A 20406-nucleotide genomic window follows, 5' to 3' on the forward strand; every position below is an offset into this window, starting at 1 on the left:
ACATCTTTTCTTAGAAAATATATTTTATAACTTCTATAAAAATGGTCATTGAGAGGGAAGTTAAAAGATTAGAAATTACATCTTCTCCAAATAGTTTATTAAAAAGTAAAAGGTACGTTTCCTACCATCTTGTAAAGTGAATTTTCTCACTCTTAACTATGGTGAGGAAGGTTGTGGTGATGGGAAGGCCATTTGGATAGAGAGGAAAATAATTAGAATGATGTCTACAAAGATGTATTCATGTATTTTTAACATAAATTTTCCACAGACTATGTCAACCTTTTCTTTACAAGCAGAGTCTCCACATTATGTCTCTGTATATAAGAAGGTGAAATCAAGATTAACAAAATCCAAGCTAAGCAAGAAGTGACTTAGCAGCAGCAGCAGCAAGCAGTTACTTTATTTGATGACCCTAATTCATATACAAACTTTGGTACAGATTTAATATATTATAAATGATGCTTTTTATAGCATATAGTCATGCTGTTAGTTCTTAGTTATGTTAATACATCATTGTGCTTATAAGAAAAAGATTCTCTAAGTATAAAGTATTTTCCTTTTCATAGACACTGTATTCTTTTTTTTTCATTAGAGATAAAATAAGGAATTCATTGCTAGAGTTCATCTGTAAGTCCAGTAAACATATCCAGCATTAGAGCTACAAGTTTATGTTCTCTCCTGAACGAGTGTAGTTTTGTAGAAATGTGTCAAAATTTTATATTCAATGCATTTAATCTTAGAAAAAACAGTTACCACAGTTTCCTTTTAGATCAATGGAAACCAATGCTTTGAAAGGAAAAATTGACACTTCTCTTTTTCTGCTTAGGTGTTATTCGTCATGTTGGCGATGCCTTGAAGGACCATGCATCTAAGTCTCGAGGAAAGATATGTACCATAGGTATCGCCCCCTGGGGAATTGTGGAAAACCAGGAAGACCTGATTGGAAGAGATGTAAGTTCTGGGAGCTTCTCCTCCATGTTACTTCTCATAGAGGCGATATCAAAAGAGTAAAATAAAATTAATCAGGAAAGTCCTAAGTAAAACTTAACTTCCCTCTTGTTTTGAATCAGTAGGTATCAATCAAATCAATCAATCAAAATATCAATCAAATTTTGCAAGTACTCTTGGCCCAGTTATGTTAAAATTAATTAACAAAACGAGCTCATTGACTAATACATAAAATGGGGACTTTTCTTCACCCAGGTCTCCAGCTTCTTTGTTATTTGAGTGTCCTTCACCTAAGACAGGAGGCTACAGAGGGAGATTCTTTCCATTCAAACTTGTGGCTTCCCTTTCCTTTGCTAAATGCTTGGGTGAGGAGTGGGCACACTCCTGGGGATCTTTATTCCCCACTCCAGGACTACTCAGAAGCCCTTGACCAAACTCAGAAGAGTATCACCCTCTCTTTCCTATTCTGATGTCTAGAACCACACACTGAACAGAGAATTTGATCCTATTTTTTTCTGAATCATCATCTTATTTCTGTGCCTTCCAGGGTCTCATTTTTATTTGTTTAAAACTTACAGACAAGTCATTCCTTACCTCCCTTTTAGAGTTTTTCTCTGCTACCAACAACCAGATTTTCCCCTTATGTAATACTTTCCAAAATTCCACTTGTATGGGTTAAACTATGCACACAGATTGCCAGGCATTATTCACTTCTTTGTCCCCAATAATTTTAGCAATTAATTATTTATCAGTGCTTCTCTAAATCAGATCAGTACAATCCTTCGTTCCCAATAAAGACCTGCAATACAGTATAATAAATGTGCTGAGCAGTTTTTTCTAAGTAACATGAAGTCTGTTTGAGCCCTCCCCCCAAAAAAAAATTTTTTTTAATCCAAGAGGTTGAGAAGTAACTGGTCCTAAACCACTTCTTCTATTGTGTTATAATATAGTGAAACCATCCTTTTCAGTGAAATATATGCAGTTTTTAAAATACAATGCAAAAACTTTGACTTTAAAAGTCGAAGATCATGAAATGGAAGCAGTGAATAAATACTCTTTGAATCCTTCAGAACCTTTAAGTAATAAGAAATGTCCATATCTATGCTACCAAATTACGTGTAGAAACACAAATCTATCCAGAATATATTTTGTCAGTGTAGTATTCTCTTAACTAAAATGTACTTGCTGTTTTATATCACATACAAATTAAATCTCTCAAGCAGCAATTCCCAGATTGTTATGTTGGCAGAACTGACTGGAAAATAATTCTAATTTTTTTTCAAAGTATCTGAGACTAGTCTTTGTGGAATATATTTTGGTTAATTCTTGCCTTAGATTCCTCACTGACTTTTAAGTATATATCAATTGTGAACTAGAACAAAAACAGTTCTTAAAGAATTAGAATATGCTAAAATGTCCCCTAATACCAAGAGCATCTAACTGTTCATTTTATTAACAAATGAATTAACTATTTAAAATGTTGTGATGATTCAGAAGTCATTTCTAAATGTTCATAGATTCACATCTCTCTTGTAAACCTGAGTTGTTATTATTCAGCTTTGTGGTGGGAAAACCATTTTGGAACTTTCTCATGCAGATGAACTATGAATAAATGAAAGCTAATTATTTCTTTATTCAAGATAGAGTAGCTATGTAAGTACCTCAGTTGCTTAATCATTTTCAAAGAATGCTGGCACTGCCTTTCTGTGTCATTTTGTCTTATAATTCTATATGATTGCAAAAAGGCAGTACTTATATTGGGTTCACTTGCCTTGCTGGGTTAGAAAAATCACCTCTAATTCATTTTCCTCCAATTCTAGCTTTTTTCCTTTGATTTTACCTCCTCACGTTCTTCTCTTTTTCACTCTCCTTTTCTTTCTCCCTGTATTTCTTAGCAGTGCTATGCCTATAGGAACTTGTGCCTATGCCAATAGGGCTTACTCACATTATTGGATTTCCCAGTGAAAAACTGGTCTTGATCCCAGTGCAGAGAGCAGAAAAAGCCACCTATAAGTTCAGTAAAATGTGCACATTCATTGTCCCCGCTTACAGGGGTCTAATAAAGGCAAGTCATGGCTCACCAAGATCCAAGTGAACTTGCAGAGAGATTGAGAAAAGGAAATAAAATTGGCAGGTTGTAGAAAGCACAGGAATAACAATTGTATTTTTGTCCTTTAGTAAATCTTTGACCAAGGTCTATTGCATTTTAACCATTCTGGCATATTTTCCCCCAAACTGGGAAACCAGAATATGCATAGGATTTCCTCAAGCTCTTATATAATAGTGTTTGTTTTTCAGTGACAGTGTCTGTAAATTATTTGGAGCAAAAGTGCTGTTTCTGGTGTACAGGATTTATGACAGAGCTTAAGAGACATTCTAATATGTGTCAGGCTATCATAAAAGAAGTATTTGAATGAAATGTTGGTAGTCACTGGTGAAAATCTGCCCAAAATTCATTGAAATAGAAGTGTTGTCTGGTAAACTTTTTTAAGTAGTTACAATAATTTTCATAACTGGCTCGATTCAATACCTTCTATCTTTTTTCTTCCATTTTATATAAACAAACTCATGTGTAATAAACATTAAAAAGGAAACCTTTTGATATCAGACAACAGGTAGCAGAGGAAAACAACATATTATTAAAATTCCTGGCCATTTCAGAATTCTATCAAAATGCAATCATTTGAAAACATAGGATTGTTAAATTTTTGCTCAAGTGTATATCTATATCCCAAAATAAGATTGAAGTGGCACAAAATAAATGTCAAGGGAAATCTAGGAAATTTACTTGAAATAAAAATATAAGGATAAAAGAAACGCTCTATATCTAATGCCAAATATTTTATTACAGTAGATTTATATCTAAACTGACAGAAAATATAAATCATTTTATCTCTATGGGACTGGCTCTCAGATGAGCCATTTAGAGGCTGAAAATTCAATTGTTACCAGAGTTATGTTACTGATAGAAGTAGTAGACATCACAGTTGCATTGCTATTCATCTTAGAATTTGAATATACCTTTGGAATGGCACCATAAATGCAACTGCTAGTCCTAAAACTAAAGAAGAAAGTTTAATTTGCCCTAGGGAGTGCTTGTAGGTATTCTAAAGCACTTACTTCAAGTCTTATCTCTGAACTAGACTTGAAAGATACAGGACATGTATCTTTGGATTCTGACTTCAAATTAGAGCCACACGCATAGTAGATAATAAATATTGAGGAAGATGATTGGCCATGATGAAATTCAGGCTTCTGGGAAAACAAAACATTATGGGGAAAATATATAATAATAAATCTTATCTGGTTCACAACTTTACCACAACTCCATCTCTACTCATTACAGAGCTTGAGCATACTATAGTAACTATAGTGAGGGATTTTTTTACCCAAGCATCTGCATGAAAAACTATTTTCTTACATTGTAGCTCAAATTGGGAGGTGAATGGTGAAAGCTCTACGTGTTGGGTAGGGAATGTGGAGGCCAACAGGCTCTTCTCTAACCCCTTTGAATCAGATGCATGATCCTCTTGTCTGAGTGATAGAACTCGCCTTAATTCTTTAAAATGTGAATACCTTCAACTCTGTTTAACCAAATCTTTTCAATTAATAAAACAACAGACTTTAATGAAGAATAATACTGTGAATACTGATATGATAACAATTTTTTGCCCTGCTGTTAGACCTTAAAATGAATATTATTCAGCTCTTAAGTTTAATTCTACCTCTGTGAGTTTCCATATTATTGGTACTGCTCCTTTCTTCCATGGCCCAGAATCCTATACTGCCCTCAAACGAAGCTCAAACCTCCCTTCCACCAAGACAGTTTTCCTGACTTCACCCACAATGTCATATCTCTGATTACAATTCTCCCACAACTATCTTACTCCTCAACTTAATTAAAAACTCATCAAATATAGGAATTAAATTGTTTTCTTGTTTGTCATTAACCATTAACATGATATTCTGCATGAAGATGAGGCATTGACATGTCACTGAAACTCTGAAACTTGATTTCTTTGCCTCTAAATTGACTATAAAAATCACTTGCTCTCTCTGTTTTATACAGCTTCCATGAGCATAATCATAATAGTAACTTTAATTTGTGTGTGTGTGAGAGAGAGAGCTCTTATTTGAGCAAGCTCTCTGTGATTATATATATTAACCTTCTGACCTATGTTCTATTTCATCAGAAAACTAAATAATGATTAGAGCCAAGATTCACTGTCTACAAAGCCTATACTGTTAATTAGTAGTATGCCAGGTGGTCTATAAGAAAATATTTAATGATATTATGTTTTTATTGTTAGTTGAGATACTGGCTGGTAATTTATGCCTGTCGATTGAACTCAAAAGTAGAATGAAAAAAAAAAAGTAGTCTCAATGAGAGTGACCAGAGCCCTTTTCTTTGTCCCTAAAATACTCTCAATCTGCAATTATGATTATGAAAGTGTTGCCAGTGTGAATTGGTCAGAATATGATCTGGGGAACTGAATGGCCTAGATTTACATCCCAGCTACACAACTTAGTACTTATGTAACTTTGGGCAAGTTTCTTAATCACACCGTGTTTAGTTTCACCATCAGTAAAATGGGAAGGATGATAGTGAGACTAAAAACAACAACTTCTGAGTGCCGTTATAAGAACTCAATGAATCGTGATTTTCATGTGACTCATTTCAGACTGAGCTTCTTGCTTTAGAAAACAGTCTGACCAGAATTGTTTCAGGTAATTTAACAGTTTTGGAAGCCTTTATGATTTGTCTTTTCCCAAATTTAAATTAATAAAACATGCCAAATGAAAAATCTAGACATGATTACAAGAAAAAGCACTTTTCATCTTAACCTGAGGATGAAAATTGTGTTTGGGTAGCTTTTCAAAACATGATCTCATGTGGTTGTTAAATTATCTTGAATTCAATGATATCTTCTATTTTCCCTAAACTATACATTTATTTTCAGGATTTTATAACCTTTAAAAGTTGTTACCTTTAATTGGAAAGTGTTCTTTTGATGTCATTTTTATAGTTTAAGCCAAGAAATATTGAGTTTAATAATGCAATTGATGGATAATTCTAGTACAGTTTTCAACTCAGTATATTTTTCACTTCAAATGCAAGCCAAATGTGAACGTCATATTGTAAGCTCAGAAAACCTCCCAAGAATGTCCTTACATGATATTTGTTGGACTTCTGTGATAGGTTAGATAAAATATATTCAGAGGATGTGAGAGGAGAAATTGAGACAAGGAGACCCAACCAATGCTGTACAGTCATAAAGGAGCCAATGCTAGCTAACCCTGGACCACACTCAGGCTCGGGACTCCATTCAATTGCACGACAATGCAGTTTCAGTAAGCAGTGTTGAATTTGGATTTGGACATGTTGGTTTCAAAGTTTCTTTGAAATATCTATGTGAAATTGTCCAGCAGGACTGTGAGAAAGATTTTGTTACCCACTTAGTTTCAGAAGGTGTCTGCATATAGATGACAACTGCTGCTGCTGCTGCTAAGTCACTTCGGTCGTGTCCGACTCTGTGTGACCCCATAGACGGCAGCCCACCAGGCTCCCCTGTCCCTGGGATTTTCCAGGCAAGAGTACTGGAATGGGGTGCCTTCTCTGAGATGACAACTAAAGTCACTGCAATACAGGACAGGATGCAGGGAGGGCCTGAGGATATCCCAAATCCTGGTGTTAGCCAATATTTAATGGTTGAGCAGAGAGAAGCAGCCTGTAAATGGAGACCAGAGGAAAGGCTAAGAGGGAGGAGCAAAAGCAGAGAGTGTTATGGAAATCAAGGGAAGAGTGTGCTTCAGAAGGATAGAGTGAAGGGCAATGCCTAGTATAACTGAGGGACTAAGGAAGATAAGGACTTGGAAGCATTCACTCAATTTATCAAGACAGACATCGTTTGCATCACTGATCAAAGCTGTTTCAGAAGCCAAATGAAGGATCAAGCAACATTTCAATAGGTTGAGGAGGGGAAAAAAGTAGAGATGGTGATTAGAAACCTCCTTTTAGAGGTTTGGCTGAGATGAGGAGAAGGGACATGAGTAGCCAAAGAGAACCTTAGTTGGAGGGATTTTTTTCTTCAAAACTGGGAAAGATTTGAGTTTGTTTATGTTTATGGTATAAATGGAGTTAGGGATGGTGAGGAGATAATTGATGAAATAAGTCCCAGAGTGGCCCTGTGGTGAAATAAATCCCAGAGTGGCCCTGTGGTGATGAGAGCTAAAGGGGAGATTAACCATGTGTACCCTGGTAACCAAAGGAGAAGAAGAAAAACTATGTAGGCAAAGAATTGATGGTAGGATGTTGACGTTTAGTTGGAGGTTTATCATTTATCACAGAAATAATAATATCAACACTATTGTAAAGCTTAATAAGTATCAGCATCCATCTAAGCATTTTACACAGACAGTCATTTAATTCTCATAATGGCACTCAAAAGTTATTTTTAGTATCCCCATTTTACTAATGAGAGAAACTAAACATGATGAAATTAAGTAACTTGTCCAGTGTTACATAACTAATAAATTGTGTAGCTGGGATGTAAACCTAGGCCAGCCAATACCCTCAATCATATCTTTACTTATTATGCAATATTACTTCTCCATATATGAGCAACTGTCATTTATTTGAGTTCATATGTGGATTGTTTCATGAGTTTTATATCTCACTGAACCCCAAAAATGCCCCAATGAGGTGGCCTATAATCATAATAATCTCCATTTACAAATAAAGGCACTGACACACTGATAGTAAATAACCTGCTTAAAGTCAACCAGCTGGGAAGTGTGTAAGCACAGGAGTCAGTTGATCTGCTGAATGAGGATATCACAGTGTTTGGGGTCAGACATATGAGGAGAGTGGAGGATGGTCGTCATTGCCCCAGTGGAGAACAGGAACCAGGACTAATTGGAGCCCAGAGATGGAATGCTAGGCAACTCCGAGGACCCAGGGTCGCTAGAAGTCATGAAATTGTGATGCATCAGTGAATCCAGCATAGAGGGAAAAGAATATGTTTTGAAATCTCAAAGAAGATAATAACAATACACTATTATGTTAGCTATCTATCACTGTGTAACAAGTACCTCAAAACTTAATGGCTTAAGACATATTCATTGTCTCACAGTTTCTGAAGATCAGAAATTTGTGAATAGCTTACCTGGGTAGTTCTGAGTTGGGGTCTCTCTTAAGGTCACAGTCAAGTTGTAAGTTGGGGCTACATCACCTGAAGGCTTGAATGGGGCTGGAGTGCCTTCTTCCAAGATGACTCAGTCACATGGCTTTTGGGGAGAGTTCTCACCATGTCGACCTACCTATCCAGAAGGGTGCTTTATTGATGGCACCTGGCTCACCCCAGAGTAAGTGGTTCAAGAGAGAGCAAAGAGGAAGCCCCTTATGACCTAGTTTTGGAAGCTACACACCATCCCTTTTGATTCTATTAATACTTAAAAGTGAGTCACTGCATCCAGCCATATTAAGGGAAGATTTTCAAAGAATTTCTAAATATATTTTAAAATCACCCCACTGATACATGGTGATTTCTAAAGCAAGGAACCCCTTTCAAAACTTAAGGTCTTTTCCCACAACCAGTAAGCCCTGTGTCTGAGTGATACACAGTCCCCCTCAGGACAGGCAAAAGGAGGCGAACCTATTTGAGCAGAAAGCCTGAAATGTGGATGGTGCAACTCTCTGAAGCCCATTAGTTGAACACATTTTCAAAGTGCTGTAAAATGATGCATTTGTTTTCCTGTGGATTTTAGTGGGAGTCAAGCAGCTAAAGTATCTGGGCATTCTTTACAGATGGATTTCTGGGTTTGCTAGTTTCTTGCTTGGATTGCAGAGCTGAGAAACAGTGTCTGGGTTTCAGTGTGACCCTGCTTTATACCTAGACTTACAGCTGAGCTGCCTGAATAGGAAACAACAAGCCAGTGCCCTGTTAGCTCAGGCTTCACTGTAATTTTAAGGATGCACTGTGCCTTTCTTTTTTTCTTTAATGTCATTCTCTCAGTCCCCTTATTTCTTTATCTCAGACACAGAGGTCGTTTCCCACTGCTCTGTGGTATGCTCTTTTCTCTCCCAGAAACACATGCCTGATCCTAAGAGAACCCTGCCACTGCTTTTGTTTCTCTCTCTCCAAAGCACAAACCCCATTTTGCTGCTGCTGCCTTTCCTGACCTCTGTCTACTCTCTAGTTCTAGAGGCCTCGTCTGGAAATAATATGATCAGCTGTCAGAAGGATTTTAATGCCTGGCTGAGTCACTGACAAAAATGTCCAACAGCAAAACCAACCATAATATCGTTTAGAAATTTAAAATCAGCCTGGGTCCTCTGTCTTTCCTCTAAATGTCTCCTGTCCTGTAAAGGAAATTAAGGTCCACATGTGATTTAGAGGGAACAGTGTGCTTAGCGGGGCAGATTTGGCCAAGACACTTTACATCTCTGAGGCCCTATAGTTTTGTCTTTAAAATAAGCATGAAGTGGATTAATCCACTTAAAAGTGTCTATCACAGTGCCTGGCATGCAATAAGTGATAAAAAGAGTGCTAATTTTCTTCCTGTAAAAATTATAATCATGGTGCTATTAGGAGGGAAAGAGTGATTCAGTGGGCTATACATCCCCTACCCTGTTATTGCCTGGGCAGGTTATACACACCTCACCAGGTAATAAGGTCTGGGATTGCAGAAGGCTTGTGATTGATGACTCAAAAACCTGATTTAGCTCAATTCAGTTCTATTCAGGAAAGAAGTCACAGATACCTAAACAACTCTTGCATTGTGGAAAGCACCACAAAATGGAAGAGACCCCCAAGATATAAGCAAACTACTTTTTTTGTAGCCAAAACACATAGCAAGTCATCATTGTGTACTAACTTGGGAAAGGCAAGTGGATTTTTTAGTACAGACTGTTCAGACTCAACTTTAGAGATAGAAAGCCTTTAGAATTTATAGTCAAGTCCTCTACCTTACAGATGAGAAACTACCATCCAAAAAGTTTATTTTGATAAATATATTTTGAACATTTATTTCAGATATTACTTAGATGCAAGATTATATGTCTCTTTAAGCCAGTCCACTACTTACCACGTACATTTCCTAGAGAAATTCTGAGTGTGTGAATGAATGAATGAATATGTTAGGTAGTTAGAATAGGAAAAAGGAGTCCAAAATCCCGGTGGATAAAAGACAAAGGAGGGAGAAGCATGAAAATGGAACAGAGGAAGGTCCGAGGATGGGAGTGAGAACCTCAGGTGAAACAAACAGCCCTCCTGGCTAGCCTAATTTACATAGGGCAGGCTCAGGGGGAGGAGAAAAAAACACATAAAAAGAGGAGCCAAAATTGAGCCCTCTATTTTTGTGGTTGACCTGCCCTCACACCTCAAGGATGTATTTTCCTTTGCCTGGCAAATAAAACTGAGCAGTAACCAAGCTGTAACACTGGTCCACCGTTGCAAATTTTTGATGCGGTGAGACAGAATGGAGGAAATTACACACGCCCCAGACAAATAAGTTGAAAGACTTGCCCAGGGTCACAAATTAGTAATTAGAGGAACTACAACTTAAAGTTCCATCTCCTGACTTCCTACTAGGTACTCCCAGGTGAGACCAGAACATGCGTAAAAATAACTAGGAAAATTCCAGCCAGTGCCCTATATCAACTCCAACATGATTGATTTAAGCCTATCCAAGTAGAACAGATGCTCCTGAACAATGTTCAATTCTGCCACAGTGTCTCTAGATCAGTTCTCTCCTGACAATGATAATGGCCCTACAGATGTCCTATATAAAGACCCTCCACCTCATTAACTCCTTGAGCAATTTCTGTTACATTCCCTCTTTGTTGAAAAGTCAAGGTACACAGACGCCTTCAGTTCAGTTCAGTTCAGTTCAGTCGCTCAGTCATGTCCGACTCTTTGCGACCCCATGAGTCACAGCACGCCAGGCCTCCCTGTCCATCACCAACTCCCAGAGTTCACTCAGACTCATGTCCATTGAGTCAGTGATGCCATCCAGCTATCTCATCCTCTGTCGTCCCCTTCTCCTCCTGCCCCCAATTCCTCCCAGCATCAGAGTCTTTTCCAATGAGTCAACTCTTGCATGAGGTGGCCAAAGTACTGGAGTTTCAGCTTTAGCATCATTCCCTCCAAAGAAATCCCAGGGCTGATCTCCTTCAGAATGGACTGCTTGGATCTCCTTGCAGTCCAAGGGACTCTCAAGAGTCTTCTCCAACACCACAGTTCAAAAGCATCAATTCTTCGGTGCTCAGCTTTCTTCACAGTCCAATTCTCACATCCATACATGACCACAGGAAAAACCATAGCCTTGACTAGACAAACCTTTCTTGGCAAAGTAATGTCTCTGCTTTTGAATATGCTATCTAGGTTGGTCACAACTTTCCTTCCAAGGAGTAAGCGTCTTTTAATTTCATGGCTGCAGTCACAATCTGCAGTGATTTTGGAGCCCAGAAAAATAAAGTCTGACACTGTTTCCACTGTTTCCCCATCTATTTCCCATGAAGTGATGGGACCGGATGCCATGATCTTCATTTTCTGAATGTTAAGCTTTAAGCCAACTTTTTCACTCTCCACTTTCACTTTCATCAAGAGGCTTTTTAGTTCCTCTTCACTTTCTGCCATAAGGGTGGTGTCATCTGCATATCTGAGGTTATTGATATTTCTCCCAGCAATCTTGATTCCAGCTTGTATTTCTTGCAGTCCAGTGTTTCTCATGATGTACTCTGCATATAAGTTAAATAAGCAGGGTGACAATATACAGCTTTGACATACTCCTTTTCCTATTTGGAACCAGTCTGTTGTTCCATGTCCAGTTCTAACTGTTGCTTCCTGACCTGCATACAGATTTCTCAAGAGGCAGGTCAGGTGGTCTGGTATTCCCATCTCTTTCAGAATTTTCCACAGTTTATTGTGATCCACAGAAGCCTTGGAACCAGACATCACCAAGCAGCCAGACAAAGTGGTGTAACGTAGATTAATGAATGACATACTAAGTATCGAAAATCCATTTCTGTGCAGATTTCCCTTCTATGTATAGATACCAATGTAATTACCAATCATGAAGATCACTTGATATGTAGACCTTTCAGACACCATTTGCCCTTCTAAACACAGATTCCTCATTTGAACTGCAAAATATAGAATATTATTTGAGTGATTCTCTTCTCAGTTCTCTCAAGGGTGGTATATAACATGTACCATCCTGTATTCTTAGGAGAGGAAATGATCTGTTATATACAATCAATACTGCAGAACATTAGAGTTTGATTCTCCAGGAAACACTGGCTGAGAAACGTGCTGGAGTAATCCGTATACCTACAGGCCACAGTTGTTCTTGCTATGCACACGTGCGCATGCCCATACACACACGTTTCCAAAAACATCCTCTGTTTATGAGCTCTTAACAATAAAAATGGATGCGTTACCTCCAGAATTTTGTCAGAGGAAAAATTCATTTGTATTCATGTGCTACGAAGGCATTATTTTTTTCTATTTGAAAAACATAACAGGAAGATCAGCATATCTTTTGTAGATATGCAAATTGTAAGTTGAACAAAAATAGACTGCTGGTATGTTTGTTATGAGGAATATTAAGTAGATTTTGTAGAAAAGTTGGACCCAAGTGGATTCCTCTGAAGTATTTAGGAAGTTATTTCCAACTCTGCATTTAATCAGCAAACATTTCCAGAATATCACCATCTTAAATGACCTACGAGGACATAAAAAGAAAAAAAACACTTGCATATTTTAAGCAACTGATTACTAATTTGTTTTCTTTACTTATATTGATTAGCTTAAATACCTGTGTTAAACAGAAATCAATGATTTGTCTCCCATCATTTCATTTTGGTCACTAGTTTGCAATTGGAAAATCAGTTTATAGTTGGTAAAATAAAGCCCAACTTGACAGGGAATTCACATTTGTAGATTGCCTGAAAAATCTATCAGGCATAGTGCCAGTTACTTACAGCAACTGTACTTGCCAGTTACACTATAATCTCATCTAATCCCCATGAAGTAAGCAGTTTTATCATCTCCCTTTTACAGATTAAAAATGTGAGATTCATATTCACACACTGTTGACAGAACTGGGATTCAAAGAGATTTCCATGCCCCAAATGTTCATGATTGTTCTAGGAGTCAACATACCTTCTTCCAGTGATGACTAGAAAATAATTTAGGACATTTAACTTATGTTTTTGATTTATATCCTCTATTATTCAGCAGAAAAAAATATTTGCCAAAATATAACCACCTTTAAGTTATCTTCACATAAGATTCAAAGAAATGGGAGCAATAAAATGAAGAAATTAAAATTCATGAGTGTAAACTTGACCCTCCTATCATAACTAATTGAAATGTTTAGTATTTCCAAACAGCTGATGCACCATGTTTCACAAGAAAAGAAAGTAAAAACTCTGAAGACTGAAGTACCAATGTCCTTGGAATATTGTGGTAGGGGAAACATATATAGAATATAGTCAGATGATTTAATTATGTTCTTTTAATCTCAGATCATGGTAATTACGTCAGGTTGGCCCGGAAGCATTTTCACTCCTTTATTCATTTGAAAATGTCAGTTTCACTTATGGTCTTTAATTAGGTTCCCAAGAATTAGAAAACATGCCCTGTATCTCAGCTAGAATGTGTCTAGGGTTCACCATCATTAACCTCTAGAAAATCTACATGCCCCTCACAGAACTGCTTTGGGGTTCCCTCTTTCTTGGCATGGAGCCTTGGGGAACTGCTGTTAGGAAAGAGACAACAGTAACCTAAAGTGCTTTCTTTTGTCCAAAAGTACAATGCATAGGCACTTTAAGAATAGGAGAAAGTCTTCTGCTAAGTCTTTTTCAACAAAGCATTAATATTTATTAACTTGCACTCTGCAGTAGAATGAATGTTTTATGATCAAAAACAAGTAACAACAAAATGGAAATTTTAACCACAAGCGACCTACTCTTTCAGTGATAAAGAACTCAGGATGGGGTTAGCCAACCACACTCTCTGTAGTTCAGGGGTGAGGGGACTCTCATTCACTCATCTAGACAAAAGAGTCATTGAATACTGCTCCATGTGATTACTGGAAGCAATGATCACAAATTTATGGGCTTCCTTTATCAATGAGAGCCAACAAGAATGAAGCTGTGAATTAATGTTATATTATGCTATATTAACAAATAAAGACATATTTAAAAGGACTGAAGGATATTTCAAAAGCTCAGAATTACCCATTTTAAATGTAGATTAGATCAATTCCCAAAAAATTCATATAAGAGAGAGTTTTTAATTTTCAACTGTCTCAAGTTTTATTTAAATTAATTCATTCACTATTCATTGAGTAGATTATGTGTGCCAGGCACATAGAAATGTGGGGTTTTGAATCAGCATCAAGGTGTAAAATATGACTTTTATGAGATCTTTTCTACTAACACTGTCTTTATTAAATCACTTTGTAATTCCTTTATCAAACTACTCAATCTTACTACAGCTTTTCCTGATGAGTTATTTCATACCAAAAATGAACAAGAGCATCTCAACTCTATAATTAATGTATAGACTGCATAAAGGCACAGAAATAAAAGCCCTTTCACGTTTATTTCTCTTGTCAATTTCAGTGATTCAGTACAGAGATAACTGTATGGAGTTTGTATAACAATGAGTTCGTTGAATGTTCCTTTTCATAGTCTTGAGTGAAGTTTTTACCTAAATATTCTAATACATCATTTTGTTTCCATTGTGTCTAAACAGTTTGGGAAAGGGGAATGAATAACCATGGATTTTGGAATCAGGCAGACCTGGATGTGAATTCTGGTTCTGTGTGTAGTAAACTCTTATAAAACCTATGTCATCTCCATCTCTGTTTCCTCATATACACAATAAACATAACAGCATCTACCTTGCATGACTGTTTCAAGGAAGATAGATAATGTATAAAGCAACTAGCTCACAATAGGTTTTGTTTTTCTTTTTAGATCAAAAGTCTAAAAGACCATACTAAGCATTGTTCTCTTTTAGGTAGTATAATTCACCATGAAATTAAGATAACACAACCAAAAAATACAACAGAGATGAACATTTTAAGCCTGATCATATTCATCTCATGGGACAGTTATTTTTACATTCAGTGTTTCCACTTAAGGTGTCTAAGAAGAACAGTGTAGATTTTTAAATAATAGACCTTCAGACTGCTGAATGAGAGCAGTCACTCCTACTCAATTCCCTACCCTCCACCCCTAACCCTCCACTATACTCCCGAATCATGACTGCTCTTCTGTACCTGTTAGAGTGTGGACACGATTGAGAGAAGAAACATAGAAGCAAAAAAAACCTAAAAATTATTTTTGGTTCATCAGCATGTATAAACAATCAACTCCAAAATGAAACAGACATTCACATGCCAGTTTTTGAGAACACTAAAATCATAAACTCTTCTTTCTATACAGAAAGAATCCAAAAATTAAATAAATACATAATCCTTTAAGCATAATCATGCTTTGAATAGAACATTTACTATAAATCTTGCTTCTACCTGAAACAGTATTAAAAAGAGGATATAGACTATTTTTTCACTGTCCCAAAGAATTTATTTCACTTCCCTCTCTCTCTTTCCTGTCTGTCTGATTCTCCTTTTCATATTTAATACTCTTTTCTCTGACTTCTGCCCCTTCCTTTTGACATTCTACAGGTGGTCCGGCCATATCAGACCATGTCCAATCCCATGAGCAAGCTCACAGTTCTCAACAGTATGCATTCCCACTTCATTCTGGCCGACAATGGGACCACTGGAAAGTATGGAGCAGAGGTGAAACTTAGGAGACAACTGGAAAAGCATATTTCACTCCAGAAGATAAACACAAGTAAGTCTACTGCTGTCTACTCATGCCTCATAGCAAATAGGATAAAAGTGAGGAAATTTCAAATGCAGACCATTATTTCTACATGGCTAATGGTTAGAATTAGAGGAAGTCACCTAGAGGGGGATGATTGGAGGCTCAAGAAGTGATTATATAATTAGTGGACTCAAGCTCATTCATTATGTGTGAAAAATCCAACCCCATCTGGAGTTTATAAATGCAGATAAGCCTTTCTTTCCAAACTTTTTTCTACATCCTTTACACAATGCTCTAAGGAGGGAAAGCACCCTGGAGAAATTTTTTCCACTTATTAAGCTATTTTGGGTGGCTAAAAGAAAACAGTTTTTGATGTTAGCATAGATCTGGCTGTGCAAAGGCATTTCAAGGGAACTGATATTCTCTAAACTAAAGCATAATGTCTAACCATCTTGATGAAACTTTAATTCTGTCTCTTAATTTTATGTATGTATTCATTCACTGTCTCTAGATACCTACATATTTAGATATATATGTGTATTTATGGGTACCATGTAATACTTAGCCTATGGTTTCACTAAAATTATCTCTTAAGTATTTATGTGTTCTATGCAATATTTATTATGTACCCATTTAACTATAGAAGGTAGCATTGTAAAAACAATGATGCTCCTGAAATCACTAAATGGCTTGATTTAAATATAAAAGAGAAATATAAACAATCTACTGTCCTTCCTCACAAAATAAAATTCAGTTTGTTTTCACAAAGTAACACATGGCTTCATGGCAGATTCAGGCTTTGTGGTAACTCTGTGTTCCATCAGGGAAACTTGGCTTTAATTGATTGAACTTTCAAAGCCTGCAGTTCCAAATAATAAAAGATTTTCTTTGGCTCAGTAAGTTTTCAGAATCTCAGTGTAACACAATTCAACGGGTCCAAATGGCTTTTCTCATCTCTCATCTTTTCTCTGCATCATCCAGAATGGATTGTGCTTGCTGTCACCACCTTCCTCCCAGAACTGGGATGCCAGAGCTGTCAGACCATAACTTGTCTTTCCTATATTCTGTTTTCTGGTTCCACCTTTTAGGAGCTACTGCTGTTTTAACAGTCAAGTTTCACACCTTCATCTTTTTCACAGAGAAGTCTGGAATAATAAATTGTGATGTAGGCCTGAAGTCAAAATTATATTAGAAAACTCTCTTCTATCTAAGAAACTTCAATAGTCTTTGGAAAGAGAAAACACAGGATTACCCAAAGGTAACAATCTTTGGGGGAAAAAGAGTAGAAAAGACTAGAAAATCCATCCAGAAACCAGCAGAGATCAAAAGTAAAAAAGCACTATTGCTAATGGGTGGTTGTTATACTAAAATTGAATTTTATTATAATATTTGATAGAAAAGCAAATCTTATCTAATTAATGTTATCTATTTAGGTTTTCATAGGCTTTAGGATTACTTTTTTTTTTACACCAGCAGGTTAAGAAGGAGCCTAAATAGGAGTAACCTGAAAGCTGAAGAAGATGGAAGCAGGGTAGACAAAGAGCAAATGCAGGGTCAAGTTCAGTGCTTAGTAATGAGACCACATTTGTCCAGACACACAAACCATGCCATTGTGTCAGGTCCTGATGGCAGCTGGGCCAGATATATTCATTAGTGTTGTGAAGAGAGCTAGGGGTGTAGTTGTGTAAATTGTATTCTTAGCTATGGAGGTGCCAGCAGGAGCTAAAACCTAGCCAGAGCTGTATGTGCCAAACCCTGTGCCTTATTGGCTGCCTGAGGAAAGACACTCTTTTCTAATTGGTCATTCCAGAGAAGGCACCCTTTTTTAATTTGGAGATGCACCTTTCTCCAAAGCTCCCTGAGGTGCTATCTGTGGGAATGGCCCTGCAGAGGAGGCTGTGGACAGTGGCTGGACCTCCATGAGGAGCAAAGCCCAGCAGCATAGAGTTGAAGAGCAGGCCAAGGCTTGTGGCATCAGGGATTCTGGAGAAGCCAAGACACCATGTACATGCTTCATACCAGTCATGTGACACTGGACCCTTGCAAGCATATCAAGGCAGGTAGTGACATGCACACATGTTGACAAGTGGAGCCCCAATCAGGGGTCTAGGCCACAAAATAGGGAATAAGCACAGATCCAGGTTCCAAGCTGAAAGAAGGGTCAGAGAAGCTGGCTTGAGATTCCTGAAATACTTCAAGTCCACAAATAAGATTAGACCTCAGATCTGGGGTAGGGGCTGAACCCCTTGGTTAGTCTGAATGATAGTCGCTGGAACAGAATAGGGGTAGACAGAGGCAAATAGTCATTTCATTCATCATAATTTAGAAACATAATTTTCCTCCTTGTTTTAGGGACTGTATTTGAGGCTTTAAGAAATCCATAGGCTTCCATTCAATGCAAATAATTCAGTGAGAAAAAGAGGGTTAAAGATGCCCAGAGGAGATCCCTAAAGTCACAGGAAGTTAAAAGGCTCAGGACCAAGAATTTGCCACAAGTTGTAGTGAATGATGCTATGAGTTAGCTCTTCTACCAGTTCTATGCCTGAACTTGGCAGTGGGAGGATGGCCAACTTATTCACTTTTCCAGGGACTTTCTTAGATTTACCGTTGAAAGTTCCATGTTCTGGGCCCGCTCTGTCTCAAGCAAACACAGATTGTACATCACCCTCCATATCAGACTCATGAGTCATTAACTCTACTTCTCTTTTTACTGCATTTACCCCACAAAACAGGGGAGGAACAATGAGGACCTCAGAGCTTAAGGAGTGACCCAGACTTCTGGAAGTAAAGAAAGACCTTGAGACATCCATTCAGTTAGCAGCAACGCAAGGTGCCCACTAAGAACCCCGAAGTCTCCAGAATAGGACTGACTGAGAAATAAGGGGCGAAAGTTGACCTGTTTAAAATAGGAAACAGCAGAAGTAAGAATATAAACTGTTAACGCACTTCTGCTCTCTAATCTGAACACTTTTTTTCTTTATAATTAACAATAGTTTGCTTCTTATTAAAAATAAATTTCTATTACATAACTATTCTAAAAATTACATCTTAATTTCCTTCTTCAAAAGTTTAAGAAATCTATAATACAACAGGAGAACTCAAGTTTAGGAAGCCCTAATTTAGCCTCTGGAAGATTAGACCCTCCACCAAGATACCAGAGTAATACTATCACCACCTTTTATGCCTAGGATGACTCCAGGGATGTCTGAACACACTCAGCATTTTCCTATTAAGGTGTCATTCCTCCTCATCACTTAGGGGTGACCTGCATACCATAGGAATCTTTCCATGAGTCTATTTTCTCAAATAAATGACAATCTTCTGAAGAGTATTTTCCTTAAACATTAAGTAAATCTTTCTCAAGAGACTTTTAAGCCCTTTCTCATCAACATGACAATTATGAATAATAACATACTACAAGCACCAGCATCTAAGGCTTTTCTCAGTGCTCCGGCATTCATTATCTCATCTCTCCCGTCCCCCACTCATTCCTGCTGTCAGCAGTCCTTCCCAAAGGACTGTTGTCATTGGTTACTGAAGGACTTCTTTGTTTTGAAAGGAGAATCTTTTGGGATGTGAGTGGCTGAAGAGCACACTTCCATTTACAGTTTTCTAAACTTCAGATTTAACGTGCAAAGCTTTCCCCATCATGCCTTTAGAAAACAAATATTTCTTGAACTCTTATTATGTACCAGTCACAATTAAGGTCCAGAAAAGCAGCAGTAGATAATTCATTGAGCCAAGTCAAGAGGGGCGAACACATTAATAAATAAATAGGTAAATACATGTAGTAAGAAAGCCATTAAGAAAAATAAAACAGGAAGGTATACATGTGTTTCTCGTGAGTACATGTGCCTGCATGCATGCACATATGTGTGTCGGGAGGAAAGTTTAGATTAGGTGATCAGGAATGGCCACCATGACGGTGTAATGTGTAAGCAAAAAACTGAATGAAGTGAGGGGGCCAGCTCTGAAAAGAGCATTCTGAGAAGAGTGAAAGCAGGAACAAAGACCCAGGTCTTTGATGACAAGCTCGATCTTAGAGTTGGAGTTCATTCTAACAGAGTTTTGATCTGGCAAGTTACAGCATCTCCCTAATGGTTTAAAACATCACTCTGCTGTTGTATGTAGAGATCTGACTGACATGGGGGCAAGATTAAAGGCAGGTAGATGTTTCAGTAGGCTATTATCATAATGCAGGTGAGAGATGACAGTATTTCAAATTAGGATGATAGTAATAAAAGTAGTAAAAAGCAGTAGATTCAAATATATACTTATGTGGTAAAATATACATAACATAAAATTTACTATTTTAATATTTTTAAGTATACAGTTCAGTGTGTGAAATACATTTACATTGTTGTATAATCATCAGCACTGTCTATCCTCAGAACCTTTCATCATTCCAAACCGAAACTCTGTATGCATTAAACACTGACTCATCTTTATTCTCTCTCTTCAATCCCTGCTAACCATTATTCAACTTTATATCTTTATGAATTTGCCTGTTCTAGATACCTCATATATATAGAATCGCACAATATTGGTACTAAGATATATTTTGAAGGTAGAGCTCAAGAAGAGTGCTATAAATTGAGTATTCAGGAGAA

The 20406-nt window shown here is 37.3% G+C and overlaps 1 protein-coding gene across 1 annotated transcript in view; it reads left to right on the plus strand.

Annotated features, from left to right (window-relative positions):
• Positions 1-20406, plus strand: part of TRPM3 (transient receptor potential cation channel subfamily M member 3) — a 297803-nt gene that overhangs the window by 21122 nt on the left and 256275 nt on the right. Inside the window, exons 3-4 of the mRNA XM_005897493.2 lie at positions 827-951; positions 15652-15823. Coding sequence (XP_005897555.1) covers positions 827-951; positions 15652-15823 — 297 coding nt within the window. The remainder of the gene's footprint in view (positions 1-826; positions 952-15651; positions 15824-20406) is intronic.

This window comes from Bos mutus, chromosome 8 (assembly GCF_027580195.1).
Source record: "Bos mutus isolate GX-2022 chromosome 8, NWIPB_WYAK_1.1, whole genome shotgun sequence".
In the NCBI taxonomy this organism is placed as follows: domain Eukaryota; kingdom Metazoa; phylum Chordata; class Mammalia; order Artiodactyla; family Bovidae; genus Bos; species Bos mutus.